General features: G+C 33.9%; 5 protein-coding genes and 1 pseudogene across 6 annotated transcripts in view; 3 read left to right on the top strand and 3 right to left on the bottom strand.

Annotated features, from left to right (window-relative positions):
• Positions 1-26,582, bottom strand: part of LOC118039829 (probable disease resistance protein At4g27220) — an 89,464-nt gene that overhangs the window by 46,137 nt on the left and 16,745 nt on the right. The window lies entirely within an intron of this gene.
• Positions 1,049-5,659, top strand: LOC118058069 (probable disease resistance protein At4g27220). The gene is made up of 3 exons (XM_073406468.1): positions 1,049-1,196; positions 1,742-1,833; positions 1,969-5,659. The coding sequence occupies exon 3, from the start codon at positions 2,516-2,518 to the stop codon at positions 5,417-5,419; it is 2,904 nt and encodes a 967-aa protein (XP_073262569.1). The 5' UTR covers positions 1,049-1,196; positions 1,742-1,833; positions 1,969-2,515; the 3' UTR covers positions 5,420-5,659.
• On the bottom strand, positions 7,404-9,894 carry LOC118058076 (high mobility group B protein 7-like). Its single transcript, XM_035070786.2, has 3 exons — positions 9,745-9,894; positions 9,164-9,246; positions 7,404-7,934 (listed from the first exon to the last, which is right to left on the bottom strand). Exons 1-3 carry the CDS (start codon positions 9,843-9,845, stop codon positions 7,816-7,818), a joined length of 303 nt encoding a protein of 100 aa, XP_034926677.1. The 5' UTR covers positions 9,846-9,894; the 3' UTR covers positions 7,404-7,815.
• LOC140955146 (disease resistance protein At4g27190-like) lies at positions 16,571-17,427 on the top strand. The gene is made up of 3 exons (XM_073406942.1): positions 16,571-16,707; positions 16,826-17,309; positions 17,398-17,427. Exons 1-3 carry the CDS (start codon positions 16,571-16,573, stop codon positions 17,425-17,427), a joined length of 651 nt encoding a protein of 216 aa, XP_073263043.1.
• Positions 16,835-19,821, top strand: LOC118058078 (probable disease resistance protein At4g27220). Of its 2 annotated transcripts, XM_035070788.2 has the most exons (3): positions 16,835-19,087; positions 19,211-19,270; positions 19,495-19,818. In XM_035070788.2, exons 1-3 carry the CDS (start codon positions 17,567-17,569, stop codon positions 19,504-19,506), a joined length of 1,593 nt encoding a protein of 530 aa, XP_034926679.1. In that variant the 5' UTR covers positions 16,835-17,566; the 3' UTR covers positions 19,507-19,818. The 2 variants fall into 2 exon arrangements, with proteins under 2 accessions (XP_034926679.1, XP_073262928.1); XM_073406827.1 differs by having other exon boundaries at positions 19,211-19,821.
• Positions 23,867-26,582, bottom strand: part of LOC118058079 (peroxidase 47-like) — a 6,523-nt pseudogene continuing 3,807 nt past the window's right edge.

Raw genomic sequence — 26,582 nt, 5'->3', positions numbered from 1 at the left:
TCTTTTAATAGTTTGGGTTATTCTCTATTATCTATAATCATATACGTGGTGCCTCATCATCGTCGGCAACATCACTGTCATGAAAATTGCATATGTTCGATCTAACAGTATAATCAATGGTTGAATAAAATTTGTATAGTGGTTTCGAGGAGACAGTGAAAATAATAATTGCATAATGGACAAACAAAGCCCCTTTGTATGGTAGTTTCCAGGAGACAGTGGGAGTAATAATTGCATATTGGACAAAGAAAGCACAAGGGACGTGCCCTATTGTTTTATTTCTTTAGAGTAAACGGGTAACTATCTATTCCTCCTTCATGTTAATCAATTAATTGCCTGTGCTTTCCTTTATGAGATCAGCTGTTACTGACAGACTAAAATTAAGTTTGCAGTTCTGATAAAATTAAAACAACAAAATAGGATTGTTCCTTTTTTATGCTGATATAGGAAATGCGTAATTTCCCCAAGTAGCATATGTGTATCCATGCTAGCAGCTGACCCGAGCAGTACTGTTATTTCTGGCCAAGTGATTTTCTTCGAAGTTTAGATCTTCATTAATTGTTCTGACTTTTTATTTAAAAAAGTACATAACACTGTTGTTTTAGCATCAAACAGTAAACTCAAGGATTTGAAGCAGTGTAATGTGAACACGTTGAATAGTTAATGTGGATAAATAAAGCAGAAAGTGACATAAAGCAGAAAGGCCCCATTACTTGTTTTAGAGCCCGTTTGGCATTGCGGCCAAACCGGCTTTTCACCAAAATTTAAATTTTTTTTTTTTGTTAAAATTGAGTGTGGTTTGTACTTTTTGGATCGTTTTGATGTGCTGATGTTAAAAATGATTTTTAAAAAATGAAAAAACATTATTGACATGCTTTTCGGCACAAAAAACTATTTGAAAAACAACCGTTACCACACTCCCAAACACCCTTTTAGGCTGTACCACAGGTTTTCTAGCTTTTGCAATGTGTACCACAGGTTAAACTTTCTAGATCTGCAAAAAGCTATGAAAAATTACCAAAGCACCCTCTTTTCTTTTCATTTCCATTTCACATTCATTTCTCTTTCAATTCATCCTAAATTACCAAAGCTTGAACCCTCACCAAATTTCTTAAACCTGTCTCATGGTCTGTGCTTCCTTTTCTGATTGAATCGAATCGTCTCTTCTGGAGTTCAACATCTTTTCTGCTTGCAAGGTAAATCCTGATTTATTTTCTTGTTTTTCTACCACTAATTTTGTTTCTACACCCATTTGTTTTGGCTCTTCCAAAACGAAGTGGAACTTAACTATATGTGTTTCTTAATCAATCTTAGAACTCAAACTAATATTATAGCTTTGTTCTTAAATGTTCATTTCGCTATCAAGTTCAACTTCTTATCTTAGATGATAATTTATTCCAAATTTTTATTTTAGATTGCTTGGCAGTCTCTTTTTCTGACAATTATTCAATGTTTACTATAAATATTTCTCTGCTTAAAGTACATCTCTACAGGAAAATATATAGTTAAGGGCCTGCCTGTTTATTTTTTTTATATTAAATTAATAACAAGCTGTACAATTTATACTTGTTCCTAATTAATGATCGATTTAATTGCATATGCTTTGTTTTACAGCTTCAGTTTAGTTTTTCACATATTATGGCAACGATTTTTGCTACCAACTTGTTTTATTTCTCTAGGAAAAATAATTAAATGAATGTTTCTGTTTTTCAAAGCTGAAATTGTTGTTTTGTTCTCACAGCTTGTTTTGCTACCAACTTCAATTATCATCTCTGTCACTCAGCGGCAAGGGCATTCTTTTGAAGACACAATATCATATTAACAGACCAGAAGGTATATATATACATATGCAGTCTTTTCCGTTGCTTAGTTCTGTTTTGGAGATTTATCTCCTTGTCTTCCATGGAATGTAATCCTTATTTTAGCATCGTCTCCAAAAAAATGAATTTCTTATTTTCCCCTCTGCAGGCCACGGAAGAAAAAGGAGAAAATGGTTCTGCCAAAGGGTCCATTTTGGGAGTATGTTGAGGAGATGACTGATGAAAGTAGGCAGTGTAGGTTTTGTCAGCATATATTCTCCAAGCTAACTCCGATTACCAGGTTCAAGTTTCATTGGTCAGGAGTTCCAAGGCGTGGAACTACAATTTGTGACAAAGTGCCAGAACCTGTTCGAGAAGCAGCGTTCACTGCTGTTGATGGTCCTCCAGAAAAGAACCATAGAATCACAGCAACGTCAAGCAATGATGGGTCACACAATACAATTTCAACTTCTTTGCTAGAACAAAACAGTCAAGTTGGAAATGTAGTGACCGATGTAGAAACGGAACCAGAATTGTATTTTCCCTCACCTGGAGAACAAGAATTCGTGCAGATCACGAACATGGGAAATTGTCAGCTTGATAGGGTTTCTTGTTTTCCTAGAGACCTGATCCCTGGTGATCAAGTGGAGCAAGAATGTGAAAGAAATGCTCAAGACAACCTACCTTTGTCCGTGGAGGATTAAAGGATTGAGGGCATGATCATGGAATTGAACCAGCTTGTTGTGAGAGGTGGCGCTCCTGAGAGGCTTACAGTTAATGAAGATGAGCCTAGAGGAGATTTGTCCCAGCCAGCAGATCCACTGTGTTTTGGCCTTGAAAGGCATTATGATCAACCATCTTCTTCCTCAGTGAACAATGATGTCATGGTGATTGATGTGGAGAATATGATTAAAGAACATTTGCAGCCTGTTGTGAGAGATAGCTCTCGTGAAGCTCTTCAACGTAATGGCGATGAGAGCGGACGAGATGTGTTTCTAACTGAAGAACTGATAGGTGGAGAATTTGAAAATAATAAGAATGCTATCTGGTCGTGGATAATGAATGATATTGAAGCCTCATCAAGTATTGGCATTTACGGGATGGGGGGTGTGGGCAAAACAACATTGCTCACACATATCTACAATCAGCTTCTACAAAAACCTGGCACATTTCCTCATGTTCACTGGATCACGGTATCGCAGGATTTTAGTGTTTGTAAATTGCAGAATCTTATTGCAAAAGACATTCATTTAGATCTTTCAAATGATGACAACGAGAGGAAAAGGGCTGCAAAACTGTCAAAAGCATTAATTGAGAAACAACGGTGGGTTCTCATTTTGGATGATTTGTGGAACTGTTTTGATTTTGATAAGGTGGGAATTCCTATCCAAGTGAAGGGATGCAAACTAATTGTTACAACTCGATCATTTGAAGTTTGTCAGCGGATGGTCTGCCAGAAGACAATCAAAGTGGAGCCTCTTTCAATAGAAGAAGCTTGGGCTCTGTTCATAAAGATACTTGGATGTATTCCTCCGGGAGTGGAAGAAATTGCAAAATCTATGGCAAGAGAATGTGCCGGTTTGCCTCTTGGAATTAAAACAATGGCCGGAACCATGAGGGGAGTGGATGACATACGTGAGTGGAGGAATGCTTTAGAGGAACTGAAACAATCAAGAGTTTGGCAGGAGGACATGGATGAGAAGGTTTTCAAAATATTAAGATTTAGTTATATGCACTTAAAGGAGTCAGCACTGCAACAATGTTTCTTGTACTGTGCATTATTCCCGGAAGACTTCATGATCCGTAGAGAGGATTTGATAGCTTATTTGATTGACGAGGGAGTGATAAAAGGGATGAAGAGTAAGGAGGCAGAATTTAACAAAGGCCACTCGATGCTGAATAAACTCCAAAGAGTCTGCCTATTGGAAAGCGCTAAGGAAGAGTATGATGATGATAGATATATCAAGATGCATGACTTGGTTAGGGATATGGCCATCCAAATACTTGAAGAGAACTCTCAAGGCATGGTTAAAGCAGGTGCACAGTTAAGAGAATTGCCGGATGCAGAGGAGTGGACAGAGAATCTTACGAGAGTTTCGCTGACGGATAACCAGATTGAAGAAATTCCTTCCAGACATTCACCAAGGTGTCCCAGTCTTTCAACTCTATTGTTGCTCAGAAATCCACTGGTGCACATTGCAGATTCATTTTTTGAGCAGTTGCGTGGGCTCAAGGTTCTTGATCTGTCTTATACAGATATCAAAAAACTACCTGATTCTGTCTCTGAATTGGTGAGTCTCACTACATTATTGCTCATAGAATGCAAGAAGATAAGGCATGTACCAACATTGATAAAGCTCCGGGAATTGAAGAGGTTAGATCTCTCTGGTACTTGGGCACTTGAAAAGATTCCTCAAGGCATGGAATGTCTATGCAACCTGAGGTATCTTAGAATGAATGGATGTGGTGAAAAGGAGTTTCCTAATGGGTTGTTACCTAAGCTCTCTCACCTGCAAGTCTTTGTATTGGAGGAGTGGATTCCTGAAACTATTAATAGAAGAGGACAACTTGCTCCGGTAATAGTTAAGGGAAAGGAAGTGGGTTGCTTGAGGAAGTTGGAAAGTTTGGCATGCCATTTTAAAGATTACTCAGAATACGTGGAGTATCTCAAATCTCGGGATGTAACCAAATCACTAACCACATGCCAAATTCTTGTAGGACCAGTGGATAAATATCATTATGGTTATGATTATGATTATGATTATGATGGTTGCAAAAGGAAAAAAATTGTTTGGGGTAACTTGAGTATCGACAGAGATGAAGGTTTTCAGGTCATGTTTCCAAAGGACATTCAACAACTGACTATTGATAATAATGATGATGCAACAAGTTTATGTGATTTTTTATCTCTAATAAAGAATGCAACTGAACTGGAGGCTATCGAGATTTTTAGTTGCAATAGCATGGAGAGCTTGGTTTCATCTTCTTGGTTCCACTCTGCTCCACTACCGTCTCCATCTTACAACGGTATATTTTCTGGTCTTAAGAAGTTCTTTTGCTCTGGATGTAGTAGTATGAAGAAGTTGTTCCCTCTTGTCTTGCTGCCAAACCTTGTAAAATTAGAAGAGATTACAGTTACAAAATGTGAGAAGATGGAGGAGATAATAGGTGGAACAAGATCAGATGAAGAAGGGGTTATGGGTGAAGAAAGCAACATCAACAATGAGCTCAAACTCCCAAAGTTAAGATTTCTGACATTAAAGGGATTACCAGAACTGAAAAGCATTTGCAGTGCAAAACTGATTTGCGATTCTATCGAAGTAATTGAAGTAGAAAATTGTGAGAGGATGGAGGAGATAATAAGTGGAACAAGATCAGATGAAAAAGGGGTTATGAGTGAAGAAAGCAGCAACAACAACAAGCTCAAACTCTCAAAGTTAAGATGTCTGACATTAAATAGATTACCAGAACTGAAAAGCATTTACAGTGCAAAATTGATTTGCGATTCTCTCAAAAATATTGCGGTTTTTAATTGTGAGAAGCTGAAAAGGATGCCAATTTGTCTTTCGTTGCTTGAAAATGACCAGCCATCTCCCCCCCCCCTTCTCTTAAAACAATAATTGTAGATCCAGAAGAATGGTGGGAGTCAGTAGTGGAATGGGAGCATCCTAATGCTAAGGATGTCCTTCGTTGCTTTGTAATGTTTGTGGATGGAGGATGAGTGACGACATTGCCCTTAATATAATATTAAATTAAGAGTAAGCATGGTTGTTTTAATTGGATTAAGCTTAAGCTATGTGTCTACTTAACGATTGATGTGTTTATTATATTACCAGGTTTGACCTGGAAGACATTTATTTAGAGAGTACAACATCAAATGCAAGATGTTTTTTTCTTCTCTATCAAAATCTGACCACTCTTTTTCCTCTCTAGAATTAGAAATCTAAAACTAAAAAAAATAAAGTTTTAGACTAAAATTGTATTTTCAAAAATTTAAGGGATTTAATATTTATAATTTGAAAAGCATGAGGACCAAAATAAACTTTTCACGCTAATTTTAAAATTACCACCCATTTTATCCATATCTTTTAATTTGATTCTTTTTTCTTTCAATCGTATATGTGCTCAACAAATTTAAAGTAATTGTGTTTAAATTTAGTGAGTACATTTCCTATAATAATGCAAGCGCATGAATAGTGTTTTGGTTCTGCATTGTATATGCCACGACGCACTGAATTTCCTATAATAATTAGAGTCATAGCAATTTGCAAGCAACTTTATGGTTTTTTGATCTAAAGGAATAGACTGAACCATATTCACCTAATCCTCAGAAAAAAATGTGTCGAATTGTCAAGAACACCAGAATGTTCTGCCTTCGGTGTCGTCTGCACTTGATGAATTGAAATACCAAATGCATAAAGAATGGGAAATTTTATGATTTTACAATCTATTTTTACAATTTAAATTTATATTATATTTTTCATGTCATATGAAAAATATATTCTTAACAATTTTGATTACATTCAAAGCAGCACGTCATCATCTTTTCAATGGTGTTACGCATGCTTGTGACAAATGTGTGGTTTGACCTCTACCACATCTTTTATCTTCTCCTTATTTTGTCTCTCTTTTCATTACAAAAATGAAAATTTGTACTTTTATTTGGTTTTTATATTTAATTTATTTTTTATATTTTTAATTGCTATATATTTTATTTTATTTTAAAAGTTTTTTCTTCAATTTCATACCTATCAATCTTTTAATTGCTATTTTTTAATTATTTTTCTAATTGAATTTTGTTTTCAATTTAATCTTTTAGCACTTGATTTCAAAATATTTTTATATCAAATTTAGTCATTATTATTTATTATTTTGTTTTGAAGCCTTTTATATTGCATTTTTTTTTTTCCAAATTCATCCCTCACGATTTTGTTGATTTATAATTTTGCTTTTTTATTTTTTAGAGTTTGTCTTCTATGTGGTTGGTCTGTAGCTCACGAGCTTTTTTTATTGCATTTTTAAAAAAATCTATCTCACTAATTTGTTGAATATGATCTATATTTTAGGCTTTTTTTTTCATCTTTATACATTTGATTTATTGGAGATTAGTTTTCGTATTTTTATTTTTATTTTTTTTATGTTTAATTATCTCAATCTTGAAAAAAGATTTAACTTAGAATGTGAAAAATCTTAAATATTACAGTGCACTAATATTGCACTATCAAACAAGTGACACTATTCACCACTTGAAGAGCATCAAATATCAAGGAATTTTAATTTGATGTATAAATATCTAAAATAAATTTTAAATTATCCAATTTATATTTTTTTTTTTAGATTAATTTTTTTAATGTTTTTATATTATTTTGATGTATAAATATCTAAAATAAATTTTAAATATAAAAAAATAGTTTAAAATAAAAAATATTTTAAAAACAACATCAACACATACCATGAAGAATTTACACCAGTGGTTCGTGGAAGATGCAGCCAACTTTCTCTGCTTAATGTTCAATGTATCTCATCAGTCCAAAACACACTTCATTTCACAGTATCCTTTTCATGGATACAATGAGTTGCTAGGGAAGATTACGTTGTTCACTGGTAATTTTTTTGCCATTTCACTAATATAAATTTTGTTACTGTTCAAAAAAGAATACAAAAAAAATAAAAATTAATGGTAGCTTGACATACTTATGGAATAGACTGAACCATATTCACCTAATCCTCAGAAAAAAAATGTGTCGAATTGTCAAGAACACCAGAATGTTCTGCCTTTGGTGTCGTCTGCACTTGATGTGGGAACAAAAATGCCAGTCATGGCTCTCAGAAAACAAAAAAGAAAACACCCAAAAACATGCCAGCCCCCACGGTTTTGATTGAGCTACAACATGGGCAAGCATTCACAAGTCCAGCCATTGGTTTCCTAACTGGTCAAAATTCATGTTTCACTTGCTCCAGACTCTTTTCCTAGTTGAGTTGGAAATAGATGGCAATGAGAAGCAAGGTGAATGAATTAGGGGGGTTGTCCTAGACCATGAACAGATATTTGAGATCTTCCACGGTGAGACGAGTAGCTGAACCCCCACTTTGATCTTTGCCAAATGCAGATGCAACCATTTTTCTCTTCTCTTCCTGCAAATTGTGCTCATCAGCAAAGAAAATTATGTTTGAAAATCACGGTCAAGATCTTGAATATAAGAACGCAGAGCACATACATGCAAAAGTATTAGATAATAAATAGATCACACTTGAAGATTACAAGTAATGTTCTCATTGTCATTTAACTGTCGTGCCCATCTACCACCCTGGAAATGCAATGTGTTGTCTTCTTGATAAGTTTAATGAGATTAACATGACTGTCAAGCATTAACTTGTACGAGTAGCCATTTCCAGAGGAAATTTTGAATGGTAATGCTCTTTCCAAATTTACCATTAAAAGTCACTTCTGTTGGACCATAATCAGCCAATAACCTTTTTCTTTCAATATGCACCTTCCACCTTCATGTGATGTACTCATATTTCATTGCAATTATCATTAATCCTGAACGTTTATCTCTAATCACCTCCATATATATGAGATAATTCTCTTGATTTATAATGCGAAAGGCATAACATACCTCAACATATATAAATTAACAGAATCCCCAGTTGTTTTGTTCAGGGTTTCACTATTTCTCTTTTTAACCCTAGGAACATCTTGATCCAGACCCTCCAGGAATCGAAGGGCAAGAATAAGATTAAACAGTTATCCAAATATGCAAGACAGAATCAACGCCAGTAGAAAGAAATAATACCTGAAGAGATAATATTCAATCTTTTATAGTAAGTCATGTTACTGTAACAAGACAAGTTTCTATGAGCTCGATCGAACAGCCTGATATTGTATTTTTATGTTATTTAGAATTAATGGATGTTGATGTATTTTGTATCCAAGAACTTCAGAGCTCGAATTGTAATGACATCCTGTAACGTAAGTACTTGTACGTGAATTTTAGTATAACATGTATGTGGCCTTATGTGTGCTGTTTCTGCTACTTAGATATTAACTAATATTCCATGTTAAGACATAGTTATTGAATATTACGTTTGTATTTTTAGAATCTACTTAGATCCAGGGGCTCTGTCAAGGTTGCTTTCTTTCTACAAACCAAATCACTTATTCACGATCCCCAGATCATAACAAATAATCAGTTGATTAATCGGATAATAAAACTAAATTAGTACCTCTTAGCCTGCTTCTTCTTAGCTTCGGTTGGCTATTCAACAACTTGAGCATCTAAATCATAACAAGCAATTAAAACCCAATAGCAAATGACAAAAATAATTGCCTTATTATGCAAAGATTATGGAACTGAGCTAACCCGAAGTCATCTTGACTTTACCATCAAGGCTACAGCCGTGGAAACTTATAAGAGCCACCGGCACATCCTCCTCGCACTCTCCACTGCATGTATCGATTCAAAAAACAAAAAACATGAATTACTTCAGTAATTTCTGTAAAGCCCAGAAAACGAATTTGTTGAAAAAACAACTGGTACCTCAATTTCTTAAAAAATTCAAAGAGCTCATATGTTTAGATCCCAAAATCAAGCCAATAAGACAAAATACAAAAAATCCAAAAATATCTTAAAATACAAAGAACCGTGATTGAAAACCCAAAATCAAACCACGAAGACAAATTTAGAAACATCCAGAGCATAATTTGTTCAAAAAGCCAACCGGGTTACTCAAATTCTTAAAAGAAATCAAAGAACCCATAATTTTAAACCCCAAAATCAATTCAAGAACACAAAATTAGAAAAAACCAGGAAAAAACTCGATAAGAAAAGAAATAAATCAAAGCCAGGTTTCTTGAAAATCTCCAAATTCAAATTAATAACACAAAATAAGAAAAACCCAAAACATTAGAAGAAAAAAAAGAAGAAGGAACGCGAGTAAATACCATTTAACAAAACCATTGCCATCTTTAGCACGAACAAGTGAAGCAGCAGCAGTATTAGCATACCCATCAGTAGGCTCAGCGTCTCCTCTTTTCCTCGTCATTTCTTCTTCTTCTTCCTGGTGAGAGATTTTAACAACGGGTAGAAAGGGGTCTATAATAGGAAAAGTGAAGATAAAAGGAGACGGAAATCTCAGTTATGACGGTTATAAAATGGCGCCAAGTGGTCGGTTTTGGTATGAGAGGGAAATGATTTGGACATGGACAGATGAGTTGGAATACTTACCCACCATTGGATTTTTCTCTTGTTCTTATATCAACGACTCAGATTGAATCTCTCATTTTCGGCTCGCCCTTGAAGAAACTCTTGCAAAGTATATGGTCCAAAAGTTAGAGGTATTTAAGATGATTAATTACTTATAAACCATAGTTTCATCTTTATGTTATTAAATCTTCTTTTTTATCCTATGGTCAAATGTATTTTTGGATTAACTTCATCACTGATTTATATTAAATCTAGTTTTTTTAGTGATTAAGAATGTATTTTTAATATTAGTCGATCTATATTAAGGGCAGTGAGGTGTTGAAGTGACCCTCTAAACTGTTACTTTGGTACAAGGAAGAGAATGCTAGAATTTGAACGAGGGTAGTTATATAATACACCACGTAAAAGTCAATAACATCTTTTGTACGAGATCGTGAAAAGAAGACAGCAACCACGCTTAGTTAACTCCATACTCTAAATTTCGAACCAGTTAACTTTAAATTTAAATTTTAAATTGAAAAGTTTTGAGATAGACTCAAAAGAATTTATATCAAATAATTCTTGTCTTCCGTTGCTTGAAAATGGACAGCTATCTCCTTCCCCTTCTCTTATATTAATGTATATAAAACCAGAAAAATGGTGGGAGTCAGTAGTGGAGTGGGAGCATCCTAACGCTAAGGATGTTCTTCATCCCTTTGTAAAGTTTTTGGGACCCGACATGGACGAGTTATCCCCCAAAGTGATGCCCTTCGCCTCTTTGCAAGGTGTTTTGTTGGAGAATGAGTGACGACACCACTTACCAAAATGATAAAGAACAAGAGGCGTTGAAGTTCAATATCAACATCAACTAGGATTTAGATTAATAAAATTTAAAGTGTGTAAGAGTTTTAATATTGGTTAAAGGAGGAATTTTAATTAATGTAGGAATTCTTGATGAAAAAAGATTTATAATAGAATAGTTTATTAGAATCATCATTAATTAAATAGAATATTAGATTATAATTTTCTTTGAGTAGTTTAATTCCTAATTATTTAGGACTTGAGATTTATAAATAAGTTTATAATCAGAAGCACAAAACACAAATTAAGAGAAATATAAAGAAAAGCTGGAAAGATGTATTTTTTAAGAAAACTTTTAATAAAATATTATTCATCTCACTCTTTTTCTTATTCTTTAGCTTCGTTTTTTTTTTATATATATATTTGTTTTTTAAAATTAAATACCGCATCCTATTCTTCTTTTCTAACAAGAGGTGCTTCATGGACGATGACAGTGAGGCGGATGCTTTACTAAAGCCAATGGACGTCTATATATATCAAGGTTGTCAATTCCGTTCCGTTCCGCCCGGAATGGCCGAAACATTCCATACCAATTCAAAAAAACGGAACAAAACGGAACAAATTCCATCTCATTTTAAATCTCGGCCCGTTCCGGAAAATTCCGGCCAAATTCCGGCCGAAACGTTCCGGTTTCATTCCGGTTGTTCCGTTTCGGCCAAAAAATATTATTTTAAAAAAATTAATATATTTTTTATATTATTTTAAGTTAAAGATCTATTTAATCTTTACTATTTAAAAAATATTTTAAATTTTAAAATTATATTTGTTTGGCATTATGTTTGTATTGCATAATTTATAATTAATTTATCTTGAATTTGAATTATGTTTGTGGAATATATATATATGAACAGTACAACCCCGAAACGGCACGCCGAAACACTCCGAAACCGAAACATTTCGTTCCAATTGAAAAAACGAAACACCTACCGAAACGGAATTGACAACCTTGATATATATACACAACAGCACTTGTTTCCACACTTGCTTGCTAATTATTACTTGTGATGAATCTGTGTATATTGGGAAAGTTGGTTCTGAAAGATTTTACCGTTGAAGACGAGGCTGGTGGTGCTGGCATAGCCCTTGCAAAGACATTCATTGCAACAGTAATCAATTTTTTTAACAATTTCTTTAGCATCTTTACTTAGGCTACCAAATTAATTAATCAATTCTCATTATATTTTTCTTTGAAGATTTGAAATATTGTATATGAATTCGCTAACTCTTCAACACTTTCCTGTCAACTAGAATTACTCTGTTCAATATTCTCTAAAAGATACTGAAAACAGAACAGAGCTTTTTCAGTAAGAAATTCGGCTTAGAGGAAGACTAGCTATTAAAGTCATTGCAATTTGCAAGCAACTTTATGTTTTTTATACACTAAAGAAATAAAACAGAGATTCCATATTTAACAAAGACTCGGGATAAAACTATCTCCTTCCTTGTTAGAGAGGGCTCTGACGTTCTGGCACACTGTAACTTGCAGATCCGTTTGGCTTTTGCACTTGCACCAAGGAGATACACATAGGATGAAATCTTTAAATCTTAACCGGTCATTCAACATTTTTTTTTATATATAGTATATCTCAAAAAACCATCTCAATATATAACTTAAGCTGTTAAGTAATATTTCAAGATATAATTTATATTATTCTCTAACACATCTTTTCATGTTAAAGTTCTTTAGGCTTGAAACTTGTACATATTCATACTACATTGTGTTTAATTTTTATTAAATAAATAGAGATGGTGATATTTAAATTCATGACCGCTTGGTCATCAAGGCTCTGATACCACGTCAAGAACCATCTTAACCCAATAACTTAAGCTATTAGGTAAGGTTCTAAAATATAATTTATATTATTCTCTAACCGTTTTATACTTTGAGATTATTGGGAAATTGTAGCTGTGATTGTGTAGACTTGCGTTATCGGATTGTGTAAGCTTGTGTTATCATTTAATCTAACCGAATTGACATGAGGCTTAATTTGTTTCTTTCTTTCTTTCTTAAGGTTTTCTTAAATTATCTTGGAATTGTATGTCTCTTGGCTCCACGGGTCAGAGGTGAGGGTATAGTTAGTGATATTCACTTTGAGCTGTGGACTCCCCATTACTTCAACTGATTGGTTTTTGTTTGACCACAAGATATTGATTGTTGAGGGAAATTCCAAGGACGCATTGGGGTCAGGACTTTTACATGCTGCATGCTTCTAAGACAAATTAAAAATGTTTCAGTTCATTTAATTTATTAGTTCTATGTCATTAAATATATTGCTATTTCGTGATCATTCCAATTTTCTTGTTGCTGATGTTGTCCATTAACTCTCGTATTTCTTGACTTATCTATCAGTAAAATGATTAATGTTTCAATTTTGATGCCTGCATAATGTATCAGTATAAAACACAGCATTAGTTTTGTTGCTGACAAGGGTCTGAAAAAACCTCTCTATACCTCTGCACGTTTGAACAAGGGAGGAGTTCTATATTTAGAAACACATTCATGCAGGTACTCCCTCTTTTTTTCTTTCTTTTTTTTTCTTTTGCGCTTTCTAACTTGATACCGCACCTAGGTTTTGGAGGCATATGGAAAAGAATCTGCTGATGTTCTGCTATCCATATGATTGATTTTGGCTTACTGACAATTACTGTGTGGAAACTCGCTATAAAATATTTGATATGCATGTGAAATCTATCCGTCATGAATGAATTCTATAGTATGTTGATTTTCTTGGATTAGTTAAAGGCTATAAACAGAGTATTTAACAATGCGCAGAAGTCTGAAAAACAGGGGAAAACGCAATGTTCAGTCGCTATCTGGTGCATGGGTTGGTGGAGGTAGGGCTGCGTGTATAAGGGAATCCACATAAATCACACTCATTAGTGATTTCCTTCTCTGTCAATTATGGATAAGAAATGATCCCTTTTTCTTTTCTTTTTTTCTGAGAAGAAATAATGATCCATCTTAAAGGCCTTCAGATTTCAACACATGAAGGGATGCATGCATATCTCAGGAATTAACAATGGTGGAGGGATAACTTTTAATTGACACTGATTTCTTGACAAAACGCACCGTACTAAGCTGCTGTTAGCCGTTGCTTACGCGCACCGTTTCAAAAAATGAATGAGAACTGCTGTGGATTCCCTCTCTTCTCTCCGTCTCTCTCTCTCCCGCTCTCTCCTTCTCTGTCTTCTCAATCTTTCTGATTCCACTGAGTTCAACACAGATTGGAGGATTCTTAATCGGGTTGTTACCTATAGATCGTACGTGATCTTATACAAATGTGATGTATATATGCAGGAATAATATTGGTCTCTAAATGGTTTTATTTCTTAAATAAATCAAAGAATTTAAGTTAATCTCTTGGCAGCAGGATTGATGAAAAAATAAATCATCTGTATCAATGCTCTCCTGACCACTTGGAACACCTTGCTTAAGACATCAGGAGATCAAGATATTTAATATGAAATTCAACACAAGCTGATGATCCCAGTTCTTTGCCAAAAGCAAATGGTGACAGGAAAGTCATTAGCGAGCCGAATTGCTCCTCGGCATCATCACTACTATCATGATAATTGCATATGTTCGATCTAACAGTAGACTCAATGGTTGAAACAGTATAATGTACGTAAACATGTTGAATAGTTAGTGTGAATAAATAAAGCAGGTGATTCATGAAATTAAAAATAATTTGCATGGTGGTTTCGAGGATATAATTGCATATTGGACAAAAAAAGTCCCTTTGCATGGTGGTTTCAAGAGACAGTGGAAGTAACAATTGATCTTCATTAATTGTTCTGGCTTTTTAATTAAAAAAAGTACATAACACTGTTGTTTTAGCATCTAACAACAGTAGACTCAAGGATTTGAAGCAGTGTAATGTGAACACGTTGAATAGTTAGCGTGAATAAATAAAGCAGAAAGTGGCATGAAGTTTGCATGGTGGTTTCCATGGGAGTAATCATTGCATACAGGACAAAGAAAGCACCTATGTTTTATTTCTTTAGAGTAAAAAAACATAAAGCTGCTTGCTAATTGCTAATTGCTAATTGCAATGACTTTAATAGCTAGTCTTCCACTAAGAGAGATCTCTCTCAGTATACCATTGATTTCCTAATTTCTTATTTGATAAAGTTGCTTCCACTAAGAGAGAGATATCTCAGTATACCCTTGATTTCCTAATTTCCCTCACCAAATTTCTTATTGATATTTTAATAGTTAGTGTGAATAAATAAAGCAGAAAGTGGCATAAAGTTTGCATAGAGAACAAAGAAAGCACAAGCAGAAAGTGACATAAAGTTGAAGCTTCCTGCCAATTTCTATTGCAATGACTTTAATAGCTGGCCTTCCAGTAAGAGAGATCTCTCTCGGTATACCATTGACTTCCAAATTTCCCTCACCAAATTTCCTAAACCTTTCTTAGGATCTGTGCTTCCTTTTTCTGATTGAATCGAATCTTCTCGTTTTGAGTTCTTGATCTGTATCTTTCTTGCTTGAAAGGTAAATCCTACTTTCTTTTCTTGTTTTTCTACCACTAATTTTGTTTCAAATAAGATTTTCCCATTTGGTTGTAGAATAAATATGTAGGATTGTAGATTAATCAATCAAGTAGAACTTAATTTATATATGTGTTGCTTGATCTATTTTAGAATTCAAAACTCATATTTAGCTTTGTTCTTACATATTGCCATCAAACTTCAACTACTTATCTTAAAAACAGCTGCTCTCAAGGTTTCTTTTGTCTGTTGAGTGCCTCTTTGTCAGCTTGACAGGTGACTAGTTAGTTTACCTACTCTTTCTCAAATTCTTGCGCTTACATTTTCAGATCAGCTTTTCCGGCATTTCAACATTGAGGTGCGTCCACACGTTAACTCACTCAGCAATTAGCTTCAGATTCTTTTGAATCCTGGTACAGTATTTATACTTCATCTTCTTCATTTTTGTTGCTGTTTATCGTTTTTGACATGTAACTATTGTTTGAATCCTTTTTCTGTAGAGTTGAACTGTGTAAGTTTGGTGTTTTAATAGTTTGACATGTAACTATTGTAGAAATTTTATTGAGAAACTTTGGAGTTAGGATCATCAATGTTTTCCAAATATAAATAAATTGATCTTTCTTTGTTTTTATAATCCTGCCTTAAGGAGTTCATACCAAATTCATTGTTTTTCTTTTTTTTATTTATTCTAGTCTCAACCTTTCATTTTCCAATTAATTTTATTCAATATTTTGACTCTGTTTTATATATAGGGCAAAATGGTTCAATCAACTGACCCATTTTGGCACCATGTTGAGGAGATGAAGTGTATTTATTGCGGGCGTCAATTTCCTAACGATACTTCCATTTCAAGGATCAAATGGCATTTATCAGGAGAGAAAGGGCGTGGTGTTGATATTTGTGAAAGAGTTCCTAAACAAGTTCAAGAAGCAGCTTTTCAAGCTATGCATGGTGCCAACAAAAGACATAAAAGCATAGCAAGTTCAAGCAATGTTAATGATAATGCCATTTCAACCACTCCACAAGAACAAAACAATAATGAAGTCGACAATTTGGCAGGAGATGCAGGAACGACACAAGCAGCGGATAGAAATGGGTCACCCACCTGGAAGAAGTGTGGAAGAGTTCAGTAGATGGTTAATGGAGGAATGATATAGAGAATGGGACTGGAGGAGTAGTGCAGCCTGGTGCAGGAGCTAGCTCTTCTGGAGGGCTTAACATGCAACACAAATGAGACTCCAGGAGACGCAAGTACCAACGACAAAGCTGGTGGGTCAAGCATTCGAAGACCATGAGAAGACTATCTGGTCTTGGTTGATGCACGATGAAGTTTTCAACTATTGGCATCTATGGGATGGGCGGGGTGGGTAAGACGACATTGGTGAAACATATATAATGATCAACTTCAAAAAAGACGAGACAGTTTTTGTCATGTTTACTGGATTACTGTTTCACAAGATACCAGCATTAGTAAATTGCAAACAGTATCGCCAGACGGATTGGTTTAGATCTTTCTAATGAAGGTGAGGAGCTGTATAGAGCTTTCGATTTGTCAGAAGAATTAATGAAGAAACAGAAATGGGTTTTGATTTTAGATGATCTGTGGAAGGATATTGAGCTACACAAGGTCGGAGTTCCTATCCAAGCTGTTAAGGGATGCAAACTGATTCTTACAACACGATCAGAAAAGGTTTGTCAACAGATGGATACCCAACACAAAATCAAAGTAAGTCCTATATTGGAGGAAGAAGCTTGGACTTTGTTTATTGAGAGACTTGGACATCAAATGGCACTTTCTCCAGAAGTGGAACAAATTGCAAAATCTATCACAAAGGAGTGTGCTGGTTTGCCTCTGGGAATTATAACAATGGCTGGAACCATGAAGGGGGTGGAGGACATACACGAGTGGAGGAATGCTTTAGAGGAACTAAAACAATCAAGAGTTTGGCAGGAGGACATGGATGAGAAGGTATTCAAAATATTAAGATTTAGTTATATGCACTTAAAGGAGTCAGCACTGCAACAATGTTTCTTGTACTGTGCATTATTCCCGGAAGACTTCGAGATCCATAGAGAGCATGTTATAGCTTATTTGATTGATGAGGGAGTGATAAAAGGCATGAGTAGGAAGGCAGAATTTGACAAAGGCCACTCGATGCTTAATAAACTTGAAAGTGCTGCCTTTTGGAAAAAGTTGAATTCGGCAGTCATTTTAGATGTGTCAAGATGCATGACTTGATTAGGGATATGGCCATCCAAATACTGGAAGATAACTGTCAATGCATGGTTAAAGCAGGTGCACGGTTAAGAGAAGTGCCGGGTGCAGAGGAGTGGACAGAGAATCTTACTAGAGTTTCACTGATGCATAACCAGATTGAAGAAATTCCTTCCAGCCATTCACCATGCTGTCCCAGTCTTTCAACTCTATTGTTATGTGGAAATTCAGAGTTGCAATTTATTGCAGATTCATTTTTTGAGCAGTTGCATGAGCTCAAGGTTCTTGATCTGTCTCGTACAAAGATCACAAAACTACCTGATTCTGTCTCTGAATTGGTGAGTCTCACTGCATTAGTGCTTACTGGTTGTAAGATGTTAAGGCATGTACCGTCATTAGAAAAGCTCAAGGCACTGAAGAGGTTAGATCTCTCTGGTACTTGGGCACTTGAAAAAATGCCTCAAGGTATGGAATGTCTATGCAACCTGAGGTATCTTAGAATGAATGGATGTCGTGAAAAGGAGTTTCCTAGTGGGTTGTTACTTAAGCTCTCTCTCCTGCAAGTGCTTATATTGGAGGAGCAGATTCATCCTACTAGAAAAGGACTGCCTGCTCCGATAACAGTTAAAGGAAAGGAAGTGGGATGCTTGAGGAAGTTGGAAACTTTGGTATGCCATTTTGAAGGTTACTTAGACTACGTGGAGTATCTCAAAACTCGGGATGAAACCAAATCACTAACCACATACCAAATTCATGTAGGACTACTGGATAAGTATTATAATCATTATTATGGTGATTTCAGTAGGAAAACAATTGTTTTGGTTAACTGGAGTATCGACAGAGACAGAGATTTTCAGGTCATGTTCTCGAAGGACATTCAACAACTAGGCATTCATAATTGTGATGATGCAACAAGTTTATGCGATTTTTGGTCTCTAATAAAGAATGCAACTGAACTGGAGGCTATCAAGATTAGTGATTGCAATAGCATGGAGAGTTTGGTTTCATCTTCTTGGTTCTGCTCTGCTCCACCACCATCTCCATCTTATAGTGGAATATTTTTTGGTCTTAAAGAGTTTAGGTGTTATGATTGTAAGAACATGAAGAAGTTGTTCCCTCTTGTCTTGCTGCCAAGCCTCGTAAACCTGGAATGGATTAAAGTTGATAACTGTGAGAAAATGGAGGAGATAATAGGTGGAACAAGATCAGATGAAGAAGGGGTTATGGGTGTAGAAAGCAGCACCGATCTCAAACTCCCCAAGTTAAGATCTCTGCAATTGATTAGATTACCAGAACTGAAAAGCATTTGCAGTGCAAAACTGATTTGCGATTCTCTCCAATTAATTCAAGTAACGAATTGTGAGAAGCTGAAGAGGATGGGAATTTGTCTTCCGTTGCTTGAAAATGGCGAGCCATCTCCTCCCCCTTCTCTCAGAGAAATCGATGCAAGTTCAGAAGAATGGTGGGAGTCAGTAGTGGAGTGGGAGCATCCTAACGCCAAGGATGTCCTTCGTCCCTTTGTAAGGTTTGAGGTATGATATGAGTCTGCCCTTAATATAATAAAATATTGAATTAAGTTCAGGTGCTTACTGGTTTTATACTTTGATTATATAAATATAATAAAATATCGAATTAAGTTTAGGTGTTTGGAACAGGGTATGGCGAATATCAACTTTCGTCGATCTGGTCTGCATAACGTGAACAAGATTAATAAAGTATCGAATTAAATTTACACTTGAGGGTCTAGCCCATTGGTCAACAACAAAGCTTGTCTTTGCGAAGGTCCTGGGTTCGATCCTCAAGAGTACCAGCCTGTCACCCTCGCGGTGCCTTACCTGCCTACTGGGCTTGCAGGAAGTTCAGTGGGCCCGGGAAATAGTCGTGGTGCGCGTAAGCTGGCCCGGACACCCCGGGTTACCAAAAAAAAAAAAAAAAAAAGGTATCGAATTAAATTTGCTGCTGCTACTTCCGTTTCGAGGATCAAATGGCATTTGTCTCAAGTGAGAGGGCGTGGTGTTGCAATTTGTAGTAAAGTGCCTGAAGACGTTCAAGAAGCAGCTTTACAAGTCCTTTTTATATGAAGCTGTGTGTGTAGGTTAGCAAAATTACTACCAAGTCCTTTTTTATATGAAGGTTGTTGGTGTTTTTTAGAAGGGTGAAATAATTATTTATTGTTTATAACTACAATAAATTGTGTCTTTGTATACATTATGAGTTTTTTTTTTTTTTTTTGTAATTCTGTTAATTGTGTCTTGGTGTACTTTAGGCTCAAAATTAGGTGTGAATCAAATGAATCATCATATTTTGAAAGTCACCGTGGAGCCCCTTCCCTATTTTCTTTATTAATAAATGGCTCACATGATCCCAAGCAACGACTGTCCATAAACAAAATGCAAAACGACACCATGCAATTACACAAAAAAGCGACAAACTGGTACTACCTAAAATAAAAATAAAAATAAATATCAATGGCAGAGTCTTTTTCTTGGGTCCCTAATATTTTGAAACTAATGTCATGTAGAAAATTTTGGTTAATTCTAAGGATCTATGTCAACTCGGAAGCTGTCATAATCCATAGAAAATACTAGGTGACATGACATGCTTGTTATTATTGTAGATTTATAAAAAACAAATCATATAAAAAAATAAAATTGTTACCATTCACAATATTTTAAAGGAAAAAACTACAAAGCTATATTCTCAACCAGCTCAATATTAAAAAAAAAAATAAAAACAACAAAAACAATTATGAAAAACAAAACACAAAAAAATAAAAAAAAAGAAGATGATAAATTTTGGAAGAAAAAAAAGCAAAAAACAAATAATAAAAAAAAAACATGTGGGAAAAGTTAAAGCTAAATTTCAACCAGCTCAATATTAAAATCATTTAAAGAAAACACTGTGGCAATCCTATAGTATTTTGTGAGAAAATATACAATTATAATTCTCAACCAGCTCAATATTAAAAAAAAATCAACAAAGATAATATTTTGACAAATATAAAAAAAAACGAAAGGAAAAAAAACATGCAGAAAACACTATAACAATCTATAGTGTTTCATGAGAAAATCATACAGTTGTAATTTTTAACCAGCTCAATATTAAAAAACAATAAAAAATGACAGACAATTTAAAAAAAAAAACATAACAAAAAAAATCATATGGGAAAATATTGTAGTAATTAATGATGTTTTAAGGGGAAAAAGCTAAAATTGTCAACCGACTCAATATGAAAAAAAAAATTAAACAAAACATATTTGAAAAAAAAACATCGATAAAAAAAACATGTGGAGAAACCTGTAAGCAAGGCAAAATCATGTGTGGAAAAACACTTGTAATAATTCTACAGTGTTTTAAATAACTACAAAGCTAAATTCTCAATCAGCTTAATATAAAAAAAATCGATAAAGATAATTCTGAAAAAAAAATGTAATAAAAAACACTATAGAGAAACACTGTAGCAATCTAGTGTTTTAAATAAACAAATTAAAAAAACTAAATTCTCTCAATTAGCTCAATAGTAAAAAAATAAAATCAACAAAAATAATGGAAAAAATATATAAAGAAGAAAGACAATTTTGGGAAAAATTTTTTAAAAAAAAAACATGGGGAAAAGCTAAAGCTAAAGCTAGAATTCTCAATCAACTCAATATGAAAAAATAAATTCGACAAAGATAATTTAAAAAAAAATAAAGCATGTGGGGAAACATTGCAACCAAACAAAAACCATGTAAGGGAAACACTGTAGCAATCCATAGTGTTGTTTTTTATAAAAAAGCTACAAAGCTAAGTTCTCAACCAGCTAAATATATATATAAAAAAACCGACAAAGACTATTTTAAAAAAAAAAGAGAGTCAATTTTGGGTAAAAACAAATGAAAAAAAAATATGTAAAAAAAAGGAAAACAAAAGCGAGAAAAAAAAAACACGTGGGGAAAAGCTACAGTGTTTTAAAAAAAAAAAAACTAAATTTTCAACAGCAGCTCAATAAGTGAAAAAATAAAAATCAACAAAAATAATTTTGAAAAAAAAAACAAAACAAAAAAAAAAATGTAAAAAATGACAATTTTGGAAAAAAAAGAAAAACAAATAAAAAATAAAAAAAAACATGTGGGGAAAGCTAAAGCTAGATTATCAGCCAGCTCAATATTGAAAAAATAAATTCGATAAAGATATTTTTTTAAAAAAATATGAGGGAAACACTACAGCAAAACAAAAAACTATGTAGGGGAAATACTGTAGCAATCCATATTTTTTTTGAAAAAAAACTACAAAAGCTAAATTCTCAACTAACTTAATATAAAAAAAAAATTACAAAGACCATTTTGAAAAACAAATCATAAAAAGAAAAAAGAAAAAACAATATAGTGAGAATATTATAGTAATCCACAATGTTTTAAGGAAAAAAAAACTACATAGTTAAATTTTCAACTAGCTCAATATTTAAAAAAAAAATAGCAAAACAAATTTTGAAAAAAAAATTAAAAAGAAAAGAAAAAGAAAAACAAAGAAGAAGAAGTCAATTTTGGGTAAAAAAAAAAAAAGAAAAAAAAACATGTAAAAAAGAAACAAAAGCGGGAAAAAAAAATCTGCTACAAATTGTTAATTATAAATAGTTGATGCTAGAACTGTAAATTTACACATAATTATTTCACACTTCCTATTTTTTACATGAATCATATGAATATGATTTGAATGTTTTCCTCTATATATTATTTTGCAGCCCACCTCTACTAATTAGAAAATCAAAATTTGAGTTTATGGATCTCCAAAAAACTCAATTTTTACATTGTTTTTTTACCTGAAAATATCTTTTAAAAAACCCTAAAAAATCTTAATAAATTCATTTTCAACTCTTAAATAGCCTTTAATCTTTCTAAAAATAAAAATTAAATGAATCCAAACGGTTTTAAGGACTTGATCAATCTATTTCGGATGGTTAGAAGACATCACCACCCTTGATTGAATTTTCTTAAAAAACAAACTTATTTATATTAAAAATTAAACAGTTTTTTAGTCAAAATATATTCATTCGACTTTCTTCTCTTCTTAATATTTTTTAAACATAATTTTCTCGCATCTCTCAACATTCAACATTCAAGGACTAAAAAAAAAATTGAAATTGAAAAAATAAAAGCTAAAACAATATGGATAGAACAATAGATAAAATGCGTTGTCATGTGATTTAGTTTTTGTTAATAATAGTATTTTTGAAGGGAAGAAAAAAAAAGTCATATGAACAATGCAGAGAAAGAAAGTGAAGAAAAGTAAAGTATTTGCAAAAAAAAAAAAAAAGAGCATTTTTATATGAATTTTATATGAGAGTGACAAAACACTACAATGCACACAGTGACCACAATATGAGGGAAAGTGCAGAGAAAAGAAAAATATTTGCGAAAAAAATTAAATGTTCCACAATGAACAGTGACACGATCCCCAGGATCTTTTAGCTTTTGAACATTGACACGATCCAAAGTAAAATGCAAAAAAGGAAAAATATTTTCCACAAAACAAAAAAATGCATTTATGTCTTGAAGAGCTCAATATCCTGTTTGTTTCTAATTCAATAAAGAAAGAGGAGGTGCTTAACAACACATGCATGCATATATATATCTTATTGTCGACTCATGCTGTAGAGTGAGATCTCAAGTTTTGAATGATGAAAAATTAAGTCAAAGAGTTTTTCATGTAAGAAAATGGGGTGGGAATATTTTTGAACTCGACAAAGGGTATCGAAGGTTGAGCTTTAGGATACCTGATTAAGAAAAGTTAAAGTATATAGCAGGATTAATTAGGGGTGTGATCACGATAAACACAGGCACTAATTGATGCTTCCATGATCCTAAGATTAATGCTACAATGTTTAAACAAGGGAACTTGCAATCAGTTTCTATAATTTCTTTACCGTATAGTAGAACCTGCATGCAGTAAAAAAAAAAAGGGGGAAGAAAAATGGAAGAAATCCCATCCACGATGCAGATATCCTGGCATTTATGCGACCAATAAATGAATGTTTAATGTTAGCCCACAAAAAGCATGGAGCCTCAAAGTACACAAATGCAAAGTGCCTTCAAGTCAAAGCCTATATAATTGGTTTCATGTGAATATAGTGTCATCCAGCAGAACATCATGAAGATGATATGGACACGTTTCAAACTTCATAATACTAAGGTTAAAGCTAGCTACATATTGCTATCACCCATCATAAAGTCAAGCAGCTTCAAATTTATACGGAAATTTTTAATAATCTACACAAGGACGACAAATCTATTCTCTTAATCTACGTGCAAGAAACCATGTTCACAAAACACTCAGTTAATTTTACGACAATCTGCTCTTACTTCTCCTTGGGATCCCTCCTTGACATCGGAGCAAGCTCATTTTTCACCATTGCCTGTTCAAAATCAAGGAAAAACTTGGCCTGGTTCATAGCGTAGCCCTTGACAATTGATTTTGTTATTGGATTATTGTGTATTAGGGTTGGTCTGAAAAAAAGACTCCCGATTTCCTCTGCAGGTGCTTGGAAGTAGAAGTTATCAAAATGATTTCTTGTTCATATCAAATGTTTGTTCTGCATCGTCTCCACCACTACATGTTTTGGACAAAGTCTTTTGAAAAAGTCTGAATCCATTGTCGGATCAATCAGGGTCACTCAACCTATGTTTTGAACGTTAAACACCTGCCACCCCTAGTGTGTGCCCCCCTGCATAAGACCAATTCGTCACAAAACTATAATATTTCAAGGGAAGAAAAGAGAAAGAAATAGAGCAGAATCATCCTTTAAGAAACCTTCTTTTAAGGATCTGATCCCAGGTCCAGCTAAAATACAAGAATATATATATATATATATATAGTATATATAATATATATGTGGGATTGGGTCACCGCTTACCAGACAAGGCAACCATTCTTGGGCACTAAAACCCACGGAGGCCAGAGACTCTAACGAGCTCCGAGGCCATTAAAAGTTGGAGCAGGCGCAATGAGAGTATCTTCACCTTAGACCTCCTTCTCCATCTTTTGCTTCCTTTTGGTATGTCATAATACTGGACCTCCTGACAGTAATTCCCACCATGACCAGACCATCATATATCAGTAGATGTTAAACAGGTGTTATTACACTACACCATTAAACAGTTTTACTAACGAATTAGGTCCGTTGGTGTGAGGCAACAAGAGAACCGTCGGTAAAAATATTATCTGACGGAATCTGTCCGTCAGAATTTTAATCGTCGGTAATTTTCCATTCCGTTGTCAATTCTATCAATAAAAACAAAAAAAAAAAAAACAATAAACATCAACAGTTTTTACAGACAGCGAAGCGCGTCAAAAAAAATATTACCACGAGAATTTACCGACATAATAAGTTCGTCTGAGTGTGTTTTCCAAGCGGTATTTACCGACAGATTATCCGTCGGTGATTGTTGGCAATTAACCAGCCTAACCAGCAGGTTAACGTCGAAGACCCGATCAACCCGAACCTGGTCGGGTTGGGTTTCAAAAAATAAAAAAATCAAAACCTGGATTGAATTGTGGTTACCAAAGCAACAGCCCTCTCTAAGCAGCCAATGCAACAATGTCAGCGCATGAGAACAACACCAGGGCATTGCTTTTCAAGAGTTGCTTCCTTTACATCATCAATGAGTTCAAAGCCTCTCACGCTTTGATTTCCTGGAGATTCCTTCTCTGCTCTGTTATCCTTTGTTGAGTCAATCAGCACAGACCCATCACATCCCTATTTAAAATAAATTATTTCGAAACAGTCCCACCAAGGAAAAACAAAAAATGATTAAGAGGACAATTGAACTGCTTAATTAATTAATGAATTAATACGCGCCGCGCGCGCGCAGTATCAGAATCAAATATTTTTTGCTACATAAAACATGTTATGAAATTAAGAAAAATATGAAAAATCATGATTATTAATTTTGCATGAAGTACAAGTTAATCAATATACACTAACGGATTGAGTTTTTCATTTTTATTTTCTGAACCCACTTGTTTCTAGCGACTTAACTCCATGGAGCATAATTTTCCAAAAAATAGGCTCAAGGTTAAACCGGATTAAAAACTGTGGATAGTGAATTAGCTAGGATTAACCGCATCAAGAAAACCGTTAACATTATTGAGATCAAGTATCTAAAAATCTGATTTTATATTTGCCATTTTCCTTGTATAGAACATTATTAAGACAAATTCGAAAGTTGAACGGAAATGGACTATATTGACCCCTTTAATGGATAAGAATTGCATTCAATCTGAATGACTTGAGAAATTCAAAAGTGAAGCAAAAGGCAGCACTTGCATATAATTAATGGTTAAAAGCAACTTGCTATATCTTATAATATAATATTTGGTAGGAAAGCTGCTGCTTCCTTCTTATTAAAAGATACAATAATTAATTATTATTGAGCTGACCATACTACTATCATGGTAGCCAGCTACTGCAAAAATGACATTGTCTTCTGCTTGATCTCTTCTCAGTATACCATTGACTTCCTAAATTTCCCCTCACCAAATTTTCTTAAAACCTTTCTCATGATCTGTGGTTCCTTTTTCTGGATTGAATCGAAATCAATCTCATATTGTGTTTCTTGATCTGTATCTTTCTTGCTTGCAAGGTAAATCCTACTTTCTTTTCTTTTGTTTTTCTACCACTAAACTTTGTTTCAAATAAGATTTGCCCCATTTGGTTGTTAGAAATAATAAGTAGGATTGGGGGCTTGATTCCAATCTGGTAGAACTTAAATATTATATATGTGTTGCTTAATCTATTTTAGAATCCTCAAAACTCATATTATAGCTTTGTTCTTACAATGTTCATTTTGCCATCAAACTCACTATTTATCTTCAAAACAAAGCAGAATTTCTTCCAAAGTTTTATTTTAGATTGCTTTTTCTGACAATTATTTAAATTATTCAATATTTGTTATAATTTTTTTCTGCTTAAAGTACATCTCTATATGGAAAAATTATACAGTTAAGTGGCCTGCCTATATTTAATTTCCAGAATTTGTAAATGATTTG

This window comes from Populus alba, chromosome 19 (assembly GCF_005239225.2).
Source record: "Populus alba chromosome 19, ASM523922v2, whole genome shotgun sequence".
Lineage (NCBI taxonomy): Eukaryota > Viridiplantae > Streptophyta > Magnoliopsida > Malpighiales > Salicaceae > Populus > Populus alba.
Note: the sequence above shows the minus strand (reverse complement) of the source record. Positions and strands in the feature narration are given on the sequence as shown.

Excerpts from the sequence above, each read along its gene's own strand:
- LOC118058069 (XM_073406468.1), top strand. The coding sequence starts at position 2,516 with ATGATCATGGAATTGAACCAGCTTGTTGTGAGAGGTGGCGCTCCTGAG.
- LOC118058078 (XM_073406827.1), top strand. The coding sequence starts at position 17,567 with ATGCATGACTTGATTAGGGATATGGCCATCCAAATACTGGAAGATAAC. Across the intron at positions 19,088-19,210 it reads GTCCCTTTGTAAGGTTTGAG|GGTATGGCGAATATCAACTT; the intron begins GTATGATATGAG and ends TGTTTGGAACAG.
- LOC140955146 (XM_073406942.1), top strand. The coding sequence starts at position 16,571 with ATGAGACTCCAGGAGACGCAAGTACCAACGACAAAGCTGGTGGGTCAA. Across the intron at positions 16,708-16,825 it reads CTATGGGATGGGCGGGGTGG|TATCGCCAGACGGATTGGTT; the intron begins GTAAGACGACAT and ends AATTGCAAACAG. Across the intron at positions 17,310-17,397 it reads AGGAGGACATGGATGAGAAG|ACTTCGAGATCCATAGAGAG; the intron begins GTATTCAAAATA and ends TATTCCCGGAAG.
- LOC118058076 (XM_035070786.2), bottom strand. The coding sequence starts at position 9,845 with ATGACGAGGAAAAGAGGAGACGCTGAGCCTACTGATGGGTATGCTAAT. Across the intron at positions 9,247-9,744 it reads GGCAATGGTTTTGTTAAATG|TGGAGAGTGCGAGGAGGATG; the intron begins GTATTTACTCGC and ends CGATACATGCAG. Across the intron at positions 7,935-9,163 it reads TAAAGTCAAGATGACTTCGG|GAAGAGAAGAGAAAAATGGT; the intron begins GTTAGCTCAGTT and ends CACAATTTGCAG.